The 12,275-nt window shown below is 42.9% G+C and overlaps 1 protein-coding gene across 5 annotated transcripts in view; it reads right to left on the minus strand.

Moving 5' to 3' along the window:
- CDC42BPA (CDC42 binding protein kinase alpha) overlaps nt 1-12,275 on the minus strand; it is a 457,009-nt gene that overhangs the window by 242,766 nt on the left and 201,968 nt on the right. For all 5 annotated transcript variants that reach the window (XM_019516554.1, XM_019516553.1, XM_019516552.1 and 2 more), the window contains exon 3: nt 7,197-7,280. In XM_019516554.1, coding sequence (XP_019372099.1) covers nt 7,197-7,280 — 84 coding nt within the window. The remainder of the gene's footprint in view (nt 1-7,196; nt 7,281-12,275) is intronic.

A 12,275-nucleotide genomic window follows, 5' to 3' on the forward strand; every position in this document is an offset into this window, starting at 1 on the left:
TGGACGCTAGAAAGGATCTCACCAGCCTCTGGATGAAGCGTGTGAGTAAGCTACTCGAGATCTGATAGATATCTAGCTGGCAGTAACTCAGATGCATGATCAAAAGGCTACCGCAGCCAGACTGTTTGCTCTTTAGGATTTCTAAGATATTGCTCAATCTCGTGCCCTGTTTTTACCCTACCCCTGTACTCAATAAAGTCCACCTTTTTGACTGGTGTGGGAGACTTATTGAGGGGTGGGTCTAAATTATGCCTAAGAGACCCCTTAGGCCTGCGGACTAAGGGAGACTATACCTTTTTGCCCCCGGACTTGGGGAAGTGCCCCAAGTGCCTCTACTGGGTCGAGTACCCGTAGGACTGAAGGCCTGTGTTTCCCCGAGGACACAGGGCCGCGAGTGAGTCCATTCTCGGGGTGGTGGCAGCACGTTACCCCCAGGCTAGCGAGTGTGCTCCAGGAGGGGGGTCAGCCGGACAGAAGGCACCCCAGGGAGGCATTCGGAGCCTGGAAGGTGGTCAGGCGCAGGGAGGTGGGCGGCCCAACACAGGAGCGCCCCCTACTGGTCCGCCGCAATCTCCATCGGTCCAGAAATTTGGTGGGGAGCATGGGTGGTGGTGGTTGGAGACTCCCTTCAGCAGGGGGCAGAGGGATCCATCTGCTGACCTGACATGTTGTCTTGGGAAGTTTGCTGCTTGCCTGGATCCAAGATGTCATGGAGGGATTGCTGATACTCCTCTAGCCCTCTGACTATTACCCCATGTTGCTCATCCATGTGGGCACCAATGATACTGCCAGGGGAAACCCTGAGCAGATCAAAAGTGACTGCAAGGCTCTGGGTACAAGGGTGAAGGGGACAGGGGCTCAGGTGGTGTTCTCTTTGATCCTTCCAGTCAAGGAAAAGAGCCCGGGTAGGAGCACGTGCATCCTGAGACCAATGCCTGGCTACGCAGGTGGTGTCACCAGCAAGGCTTTGGCTTCTTTGACCATGGGATGATGTTCCAAGAAGAAGGACTGCTAGGAACAGCTGGGATCCACCTGATGAAAAGAGGGATGAACATCTTTACAGAAAGGCTCGCTAACCTAGTGAGGAGGGCTTTAAACTAGGTTCACTGGAGGATGGAGACCCAAGACCTGAGGTAACTGGGAAGTAGGTGCCCTGGAGGAAGAACAAGCAGGACAGGGCAACAGGGGAGGTACTCTCATACTTCCTAAAAAATCAGGGCAATCAACTAGTTACCTCAGGTGCCTGTACACAAATGCACAGAGCCTGGGAAATAAGCAGGAAGAACTGGAAGTCCTCGCATAACTATGATGTGATTGGAGTAACAGAGACTTGGTGGGATAGTTTGCATGACTGGGGCACTGTCATGCATGAGTATAAACTGTTCAGGAAGGACAGGTGGAGAAAAGAGGAGAAAGAGTTATGCTGTATGTAAAAGAGCTACATGATTGTTCAGAGCTCCAGTATGAAACTGGAGATAGGCCTGTCAAAAGTCTCTGGGTTAGGGTCAAAGTAGACAGCAACAAGAGTGAAGTCATGGTGAGGGTCTGCTGTAGATCAGCAGGCCAGGAGGAAGTGGTGGATGAAGCTTTCTTTGACAGCTAGTGGAAGTTTCTTGATCACAGGCCCTGGTTCTCATGAGGAACCTCAAGCACCCTGACATCTCCTGGGAAGGCAATATGGCAGTGCTCAGGAAATCTAGGAACTTTTGGAGAGTGTTGGAGACAATTCCTGAGTGCAAGTGCTGGAGTGGCCAACTTGGGACTATGCTCTTCTTAACCTGTTGCTCACAAACAGGAAAGAATTGGTGAGAAATATACTAGCAGATGGCAACTTGAGCAGCAGCAACCATGAAATTATTTGAGTTCAGGATCCTGGGGAAAGGAAGGATGGAGAGCAGCAGAGTAAGAACCCTGGACTTCAGAAAAGCAGACCAACTCGCTCAGGGAACTCAGAGGCAGGATCCCCTGGGAAGCCAGTCTGAGGAGTCCAGGAGAGCCGGCTGTACTCCATCTCCATCTTTAAAGAAGCGTTTAAAGAAGTCTTACTGAAAGTCCAAGAACAAACCTTCCTGATGTGCAAGAAGACTAACAAGTATGGCAGAAGACCAGTTTGGCTTAGCAGGAAACTCTTCAGCAAACCAAATCACAAAAAGGAAGTTTATTAGAAGTGGAAACTTAGACAAATAACTAGGGAGGGGTATAAGAGCATTGATTGGGCATGCAGGGATGAAGTCAAGAAGGCCAAAACGCAATTGGAGTTACAAGCTACCAAGGGATGTGAAGGGTAACAAGAAGGGTTTCTACAAGTATGTCAGTAACAAGAGGAAGATCAGGGAAAGTGCGAGTCCCTTACTGAATGTAGGAGGCAACCTAGTGACAAATTGCAGAAAAGGATGAAGTATTAAATTCCTTTTTGCAAGGTCAGCAGCACAGTATGGGGAGGAGATGAGCAGCTAACACTGGCAAAATAACAGGTTATGAACTATTTAGAAATGCTGGACATATACAAGTCCATGGGGTTGGATGGGATGCACCCAAGGATGCTGAGGGCCTTGACTGAATTAACTGCAGAGCCAGTGGGCATCATCTTTGAAATCTCATGGTGATCAGGAGAGGTCCTGAATGACTGGAAAAGGCCAAACATAGGGCCCATATTTAAGAAAGGGAAAAAGGAGGATCCAGGGAACTACAGATTGCTCAGCCTCACCTCAGTCCCTGAAAAAATCATGGAGCAAGATCCTCAAAGAATCCATTTCTAAGAACTTGGAGAAGAAAGTGATTAGGAAACAGTCAGCATGGATCACCAAGGGCACGTCATGCCTGACGGACCTGATTGCCTTCTATGATGAGATGACTGGCTCTAGGGAGGCAGGGAGATAAGTGGATGTGGTATACCTTGATTTCAGCAAGGCTTTTGATAGAGTCTCCCACAACATTCTCACAGGCAAATTAAGGAAGTACAGGTTGGATTAATGGACTGTAAGATAGATAGAAAACTGGCTGGAGCACGGGGCTCAGAGAGTAGTAATCAATGACTTGATGTCTAGTTGGCAATCGGTATCAAGTGGAGTGCCCCAGGAGTCAGTCCTGGGGCCTGTTTGTTCAATGTCATCTATGACCTGGAAGATGGCATATAGCGCACCCGTATCAAGTTGGCAGATGATACCAAGCTGGAGGGAGCAGTAGATATACTGGAGGGGAGGGGAGAGGAGGATTCAGAGTGACCTAGACAAATCGGTGGATTCGGCCAAAACACATCTCATGAGGTTCAACAAGTTCAAGTGCAAAGTCCTGCACCTAGGATGAAACAATCCCATGCACTGGTCCAGATGAGGGGCTGACTGGCAGGGCAGCAGCTCTGCACAAAAGAACCTGGGGGTTACAGTGGATAATTAATCTGAATATGAGCCAGCAGTGTTCCCTTGTTGCCAAGAAGGCTAAAGGCATATTGGGCTGCATTAGTAAGTGTGTTGCCCGCCGGTCAAGAGAAATAATTACTCCCCTCTATTCAACACTGGTGTGGCCACATCTGGAGTACTGTGTTCAGTTTTGGGTCTCCCACTACAGAAAGGATGTGGACAAATTGGAGAAGTCCAGTGAAAGGCAACAAAAATGGTGAGGGGGCTGGGGCACATGACTTATGAGGACAGGCTGAGGGAGCTGGGCTTATTTAGTCTAAAGAGGAGATGGGATTTAATACCAACCTTCAACAACCTGAAGGGGGGTTCGAATAAAGATGGAGATAGATTGTTCTCAGTCGTGGCAGATGACTGAACAAGTAGCAACAATCTCAAGTTGCAGCAAGGAAAGTTTAGGTTAGATATTAGGAAGAATGTTCTCACTAGAAGAATAGTAAAACCCTGGAACATGTTACCCAGAGAGGCTGTGGAGGTCTTTAAGACCTGGCTAGACAAAGCCTTGGCTGGAATGATCTAGTTGAGGATGGTCCTGCTTTGACCAGGGGGGTGGACTAGATCACCTCCTGAGGTCCCTTCCCACCCTAATTTTCTATGATTCTATGGGGGGTGTAGAATGGTGGCAGTGTTAACTGCTGCAGCTATGGGAGCCATGGCAGTTAATACTGCCACCACTCCCCCTGCTGCTGCCATCTTTCCAGGCCCATGGGGAGCCCTCCTTCCCATCTGTGCACTGGATTGAGCCAACGCATGGGGCTAGTGTGGAGCTGGACCCAGCACGTGGAGTCTGACCTGACACATGGCTCTGGACCTGACATTCTAAGTCTGAGCATTAGCTCAGGGGCCACCTGCCAGGATGTACCTGGTCCACCAAATCCAGACTGCACACTGGCTCCAAGGCTGTATGCCAGGTCCGACCCAGCAGGTAGCTCCAGAGCCAGCATGTAGTTCTGAACTTGGCATGCAGCCCCAGAACCAACCAGTCAGCCTATGGGCCTTATCTGATGCATGAATATGGCAGCAGTGTGGGGAGTAGGTTTGATTCCCTGCTGCCACTACTTAATTTCATCACAGATATCTTTTTCTTCAGGTTCCCCTTCAAAATCAAGGTGTGTATTATATATGGGGGTGTGTTATATACGATAAAATATGGTTTTAACAGTATTGGAAGAGGGGACAAGAACCAAAGAGCTCTCCCATCTTATGGATATGTCCTTCTCACTGACTACATGCGGTGTCCCATGAGCAAGTGGAACAACATGATGGATCCAGAGGGGTTTTACAGCAGGGGTCCAGCTTAGTTCTCTCTTTCCCTCACACCTCTCCTAAGATATCAAGATACTTCTGCACCATGTGGTATCTCAACTGGGTGAATGAGACACTGAAGTTGTGTGTTTGGTCCAAGAAATGCTCAATTTACCTGCTCTGAAACATTCTTTCCTGCCCCTGATTGGGAACTGAGGAAATTGCTGTCTCAAGTCCTGGCCTGGGAGTTGGGCTGGAATATTTTAGGAGAGATTTTTGCACAGATCTAAAGTAATTTAGTTAAGGCTGTGGTTCACTTATGGCTGTAGTTAAATCAGTAAACCTTTAGATTAAGTACAGACAGTCAAAAGGCCCAAAGTGGAATTGATTCAATCTTTGCAGGTTAGTCTAAGCAGCATAGATTGAACTGATAAGCAAGTGAACAGACATTAACTTTTGATCCTGGAAATGCAGCCACATGTCTGCAGTAGCCCAAGCCAGAAGCCATGCCTCCCTGCTCAGCTGGAGCAGATAGCTTGGGCTAAGGTTAGCCTGCCTACCCTGCAAAGCATCCTGGGATGCTGGGGGACTGTGAGTTAACTGGCATATGGAGGGGATCTGGGACAGAAGTTCAATGAAACAATTCAACTTAAATTGTTAAGTCTGATACTAGTTAAGTCTGATACTATATCCACCCAGGTTTATCTTAAATTGGTTTTGGCCATTTTGAAAGTAGTTTATATGCACTGAACTTCTGTTATGTTACATATTTGAACCGGTTTCCAATGACTTATACTGGTTTATGTCTAATTTCTGTCCCTAGCCTTAGTGTGGTTGCAGTTATATTAGTATAAAGGTACCTTAACAAGCCACATTTATAGTGATATATCTGTATCTATTCTTGGAGGCTGTTTGTCTGCTTCAAGATCCATTTCAGTCAAAGCAGTAAAAAAATGTCACAAAGGCTTAAGTGAACAACATTTAAGAGGAATTTAAAGAACTAGTGTACCTACAATTTTTTTTTAGCTTTGAACTAATTAGACATACAGATTATATGATTAATATATTTGTTCCATAAAATTTCTTAAATGCAACCCTAGACACAAGCATGACTAGATATCCAGATTTTTTTTTGCCATTCATCCAAAATATCAAGGTGAGAAATTATCAGGAAAATATTTAACATTTTAAAAACATTTAAAATATTTGAAAACAAATAGTTTTTCTAGTGAAAATATTTTACCACAAAATAAATAATAAGAGTCATACCATCTCCAGCCTAGTGGGAGAATAATGTTCAAGCAGTTTTGAACAGGCCTCACAGGTGAATTAAGATAAACAGAAGGGTATGGATTTAAGTAGCAGAGGTTGCTACCCCTGTGGAAAGGGGAGCTCTATTTCTCCACCTCCTGTTTCTTACTGTAGGCACTTAAATGGGCCCAATCATAAACTGGATTGATGTTGTGACAGGCCTAACATTCTTAGAAATTCTTCATGTTAATTCCTAAGTCTTATACTCTTTAACTAAGCTTACCAGGCCTCTATCAATGTGACCTAAATAGAAAGATGACTTTCTGACTCCAAAATACATGATCAATCAGACCCATAGCAAAATTTAGCTTCCAACTATAGGGAGGGAACCAGAGCAGCTAAGGGACCAAGAAGGTCTTCAAACCTGGGTGGAGATTTACAATAGGGGTAAAGGAGGCATCACCTAACAGGCTAACTGAGGTGAAGAGCCCTTGGAACAGAAGTCTATTCTTGAATTCCTCACTTCCCTGGCTTGTCTGATTAAGTTACTTACCCAACAAGACAGGGAAGTGAGCACTCTCATTACTGGTCAATACACTTACTGGACTCTTTTGTACATATAACCATTTCCTACTGTGCACAGTCAGTGAAATTCAGCCTTAGCCTTATGCAGTTCTTCTTAGGTGAAGTAAGACTTAAGGAGCATGTAGGGCTTTGACCAGGTCCTCTGTACAGATAAACTTTCACCCTATACAATTCAATGTGATACAAACACAGAATTTATAAAAGACTGTGTGCTAAAATAAACTGAAACCAAGCCTGTAGTATAATTATTTGCAGTAAAGCCAGTTTTACTACTATAATTGATCGTTTCCTACTTTTGAATCTGAAGCAAAACATTTGCTTTGCTCTTGCAGATATTCTGACAATATCTGAATCAACCGTATTCATCTCAGTATAGCAAGAATGATGTTATAAGGGCTGCAATCCAAGAGGGAAGAAAGATACTGAAAGATCTTTCGTCAAGCAAGTAATGTTGAAGACAGAGATGGGTTAATAACTTGTATAAACGTTCCACAATGCCTAAACAGACTCCATGTTCTCTTGGGCCTTTTCATACTATTTTTTTTTATGCAGAACTACTTTTGTACCAATCCCTTTATCATCAGTAAGTGTGTGAAGTTCCATCCCTGTAAGACTGCTTTTCCTTTGTATAAAAAGGAGTAACCCAGTATAATTTTAAAAAGAGATTATAGGTATACTTAAACATTTCTGTCATCTTACCTCAGCTCTCTTCAGCATCTCCCATTTATTTAGTATTTTCATTGCAAAAACCTTATCTGCATTTTTCAGTTTTACTACTGCAACCTGAAAAAGATAAATTGGGAATGAATAACCTAACATACGAAAATAAGAGTTTAGAACAAGTATTCTTTGTGTGATCTTTGTGGAACCAGACTGCTATGTTGCTTGAACTTGTTTTCATTCTTACAGGTTTTTGGACCCTTTGATGTAGGACTTTAATCTGTGTATATGATGCTTGAGCAAATATTAATTCAGTTTTAAGGAGAAATTTCATAACTATGCAGAATACTTGCTGTTGGGTTTGTTTTGTTTTTTTTGTTTTTTTGTTTGTTTTTTTTTTACAAGTTTTCAAATTAATTTTAAACCTTCATGGTGTATAGATTTATACTGCATTAAAACAACTGAAAGATAACATGTCAACACAGCACTTCCTGCCCCTTCTATTCTGCTACCAGACTAGTACTGAATACACTTCCAAGACATGGAATGGATTCTTAAACCCACTCTTTTCCATCACAGCAGCAGAGATGAAAGAGCTCCTGGGAGTCAGGTTCCCAAAGCCAAGAAACATTTGAATGTCTGCTGGCAAAACAAAATATTTACTTGAGATTTGCTATAGGAAAATCCACCTAGAAAGTTTTTTAGCCCCATTTAAAAGCATAGGGAATGTTACAATATGGTAAAATTGTTTTAGTATACCATTATTCCCTTGAGGATCTCAATACCATCTCTTTATACCCTGTGGGACTGTAGCTAAATAACATCATTCAAATTTATGAATGGGTAAATTTATGAGAGATTATAATTCTTATTTGATATCTGCATTAAATGTCAGAGATGCATTTGACAGTTTATCATGAGAATGAAATGCACAAGGTATTCATACACTGCACAACACAGCACTGTGTAGAGATACACTGTATGGAGTTCTAATTGAGAAACAGTGAACATATGCCTGGATGGAGCCCATGGTAATGTGGTCATGTTGTTTCCAGTACTTTAACTAACTAATTTTGTATGACCTCATGTGTCTCACTGTAGTGTTGTGTTTTGCAGTGTGACTATGTTCACAGACTCTTTGCCTGAGGATCTTATAATGTAAATAAATATGACAAGACACAGGGTGGGATTACATCAGGAAAGACAGATAACGACTTTAGGCAAGATACACAAGAGGAACAGTCTACAGTCCCCTACTTTGGATAAAACGCAAGTCTGAGTATCTTAGCCAAAATGTCATGCATGAAACATGTGGCGGAACTCACCATACAACCCAGAATTCTTGAACCACTGTATTGTGACCGAAGACCAAGACTACTGGGAACATTATCCCACAAATATGGAAAAACTCAACATTGTATAACTTTGAAAATTCATACATCTACAACTAAGTCCTTTTCCTTTGAAGAGGAAGGAGGGTTCTTAAGGCACAAAGAGAGAAAAGGTTATTTTTGTATCCACTCTGGTTACAAACCAGAAGGCTGTCATAAGAATTAACATCATCTTTAGCCTGCAGGCTAGTGACAAAAAAAATTAAGGTTGAACTCTACATTCCTCTCTTTCATATTCAGCAACCTGGCTGAAAGTAATAACATAAAAGAAAACCCAATATATAATGACAGTTTGGTGAAGACAATATCACGTAAGGCTCTTTTCAACCCTCTTTTCAAAAGGTGGTATCATCTCTAGTAGGTGCATCAAGCTATCAAAGATGTATACTGCACTCCATCTACAATCCTTACAGGTGTCTTCAACAGAATTGCATTCTCTCTCTCTCAGCTATAAATTGGGTGGAACAGCTATTAATTCCCTGAGGTGCTGTGGCCCTGCCCTTTTTCATGCTCCTCCCATTATGAAAACAAAATACAGTACAGGCCATATGAAAGGAGAGAAGGAGAAAAAAATACAAAGGCAGTGGATTTAGATGTTTAAACTAGTTTGAGAGTAGTCTAAAACACTAATAAAGTGATGTTTAAAAATGTATTAGCAGATTGTGTTCAACCCAAGGTCCCCTATTAAGATTCTAGGACTGCCTATGATCAACACGTTTTTAAGACTGCAGTGTTTAAAACTGTGTGAGCTAAAACATGATAGTTTTTACATTTATTTAGACATGGCCAATAGAACCAAACAGTTTCATAACTTTTATTTTGCAGAAGCCTCTAGCCTTCTATCATGTCCCTAGGGAAAACCTGCTTTGTCAACACAAGATACAGAATCACATTTAAACTATCAGCTAAAATGTGTTCTCATACATATCCTGTTTTCTTAGTCTAAATGTAATTACTGCATAACTACTGCTGTTTAACAATCAAATAGCCCACTTTGCTTATTAAAAATACTTTGCTTGGAAGCAAACAGTAGAGAGATTGTGGAAAGAAGCCAGTTTTAAGGAAGGATCTGAAGAAAAGGGTAGAGGCTCCATTGTCTGATTGTTGGTACCCTCAGTATGCCCATAATACACAAACTGTGGTTGGGGTGTTGGAAGAGATGTTGAACAAGCTTTGAGCTCAAAAGCTTGCCCAATCTCTCTCCCAGCTATACAGTTGTTCCAATAAAAGATATTACAAAAATCCCTTGCCTCTGGATCATCATGGCTACAATACTTCAACCCTACTGCAAACCGTGGTTTCCTATACACGTGCTGGTTCATGTTCTAAGTAGAACACATCAGAGTAGACTCAATTTGCTCCATGTTCTAAATGGAACACTCCAGCATAGTCTCATCATCACGTGTATCAGCCCCTGCAGGTTTAAAAAATGACTTCTGGGGCACTTTATCTAAACCTTATCAAATGAGGTTTAGATAAAGCATCCCTCAGCCATTTTTAAACCCACGGGGGCTTAATACAGTTTCCCAGCTTTCCGGGACATGCTCTAATTAAAATGCTCATCCCACCTCCGAGCACATGTATAGGCACCCTTTGGTTTTACACACATATGCACATGCAGAGAACTCACTGTAAGTTTCAAATGACAGTAGAAATAGCTTCTGTGAAAAACATGGGAAATCACTGTATTATTTTTATGAAAATATGTGTAACTGTTTCTTCCACTCATTTTTCTATTGTTACCTACTAAGACAGCAGTACAAGGGACTGGGTAGGATTCGTAAAAGCAATAGATTTATCCACTGATAGGAAGAAACTATGGATAACTGTTAACATGTAAATAGGAGCTACCTTGGAGTGACAATAGAAGAGCAATGACCAGACATTAGCTTTAAACAACTTCCAGCCAAGGAAGGCAGAACATGTGAAAACAACATGACTGCAACTTGAAACAAAGAACAGAGGTATGGGCAGACTAGGTTAATTAGGTGGTTGCTGCTCAGTGCTGGGGTTATTTTTTATGAACCCTGGATATTTTGAAACCAAAGTTTCAAGTTAGGATGCTTGGTTCAGCATATTAAGTTGTGCTTTCCAATTCTGACCTGCAAACCCTACATACTATACTCCAACAAATTAATAAAAGCTGTCTTGCTTTGAAGGGCTGTCCTGTGTCACTGAAAAATGCCTGTTGGTTGCATAGCTCTCTAAAGGGGTCAATCTCCAAAGCAGGGGTCATTTTCTTCTGGAACCAAATGAAAGGCAGAATTTTATTTCACTGCTGATGTATAAAATTGCTTATGCAGTTTTTAAGCTTCTAAGTCACTCAGCAACATTATACTTCATAAATCCAACAGCCTGAATTGTGTGTAAAGGCCTAGTGTCATTACAGTCTCACCCTATATGATTAAATTCCTCCCCCCCCATATACTTAGAAATGATTCACTACTGCCTCAGAGGCATCTATGTCCACTCAGCTCTACCATGGGACCACAGACGTGTTGCATGCATACCCCAAATTGTAGTTAATCAAAAACCAGGACTAGCACATATTTGACCTTGAATTGAGACCAGTCACCTTCCATCTATCAGTAACCTGGCAATCAAGGCACCTGCTAAGGACAAGGGTAGGTCTGAGACACCCATGTTCTAGGTTCTTCTTCCCCTGAGAGGATTTGAATCCTGACCTCCCACATCACATGACAGAAACCTAATCACCAGAAGGCAGGCACAACAGGGCTGGGAGAAATTTCCTACTGGAGCTAAGCTGCTGGGCAACCAAACAGAAAGGATCCCAAGATTGGAAGTACAAATAGGCAGGAGCCTGACTATGCTGCTTTGGTAAGGAGAGGGATAAATCCTTGCCCCCAATGCTGTTTGTGCATTTTGCCCTACAGAGTCATTGGAGAAACTGCATCATGAGTATTATGAGCAAACTGCCTGCTTCCACAGGTTGGAGCATGATGCTCCATAGGCTTGAAGTCCCTTCCCCATGGGGTTGAAACAGTTGTCAAGACTACACTATTTGGAAACACAGATTGGCAGCCCTCATTACAGTACTTCAAAGAGGCCTCTTAGAAGCCATGAACCTGAATCTCTAAACATGAAGGTGTGTGCACCTGTGTCTGGACAGAAAAAAAGAAAAAGTCTGGTGAAATGACAGAAGAACATTTTCATGTCTTGGATTTTCTTTTCAGAAAAGGAAAGCTCATATAGGGCTTAGACAGTTTATCCAGGGAGAGTCCCTGCTCTCTCAGGAGAAACCACGAACGTACAGAAGTTCATAATCTTTCTCCCTGAGTAAAAGTGGCCCCTCTGGGACAAAAATAACTCAGGAACAACCCAAGTGAAGTGGCTCCCTGAAGAATCTTTCAGGAGACAGAACTTCTGTACAGGCAGCCAGTGTGCTTTGTGCTTCTTTCTCGCCCTCCCACAGATGGGGGCAGAGCATGTCAGTCTCTGGCAAGCAGGGAGCACAGCACGTCCCCAAGTGCTTCTAGCTGGAAAAGCCCAGCACCAAAGCACTTAAGGGATGTGCTCTGTTTCTGCCTTCTTCCCTGCCCAAATCACACTGTAGCACTTGGGTGCTGGCAAGCATACTGCATACTTCCTGCCCAGCCGCAGCCAGGCTGGCACTCAGTTCCGTGCACAACGCAGACCTTACCCCCAGCTTCTCTGAGCCTGATGATCCCTGCCAACATTCACTTAAAAAAAAAAAAAAAAAAAAAAA

The sequence above is a fragment of the Gavialis gangeticus genome, unplaced genomic scaffold (genome assembly GCF_001723915.1).
Source record: "Gavialis gangeticus isolate Ggan-Ray unplaced genomic scaffold, GavGan_comp1, whole genome shotgun sequence".
NCBI classification, from domain to species: domain Eukaryota; kingdom Metazoa; phylum Chordata; order Crocodylia; family Gavialidae; genus Gavialis; species Gavialis gangeticus.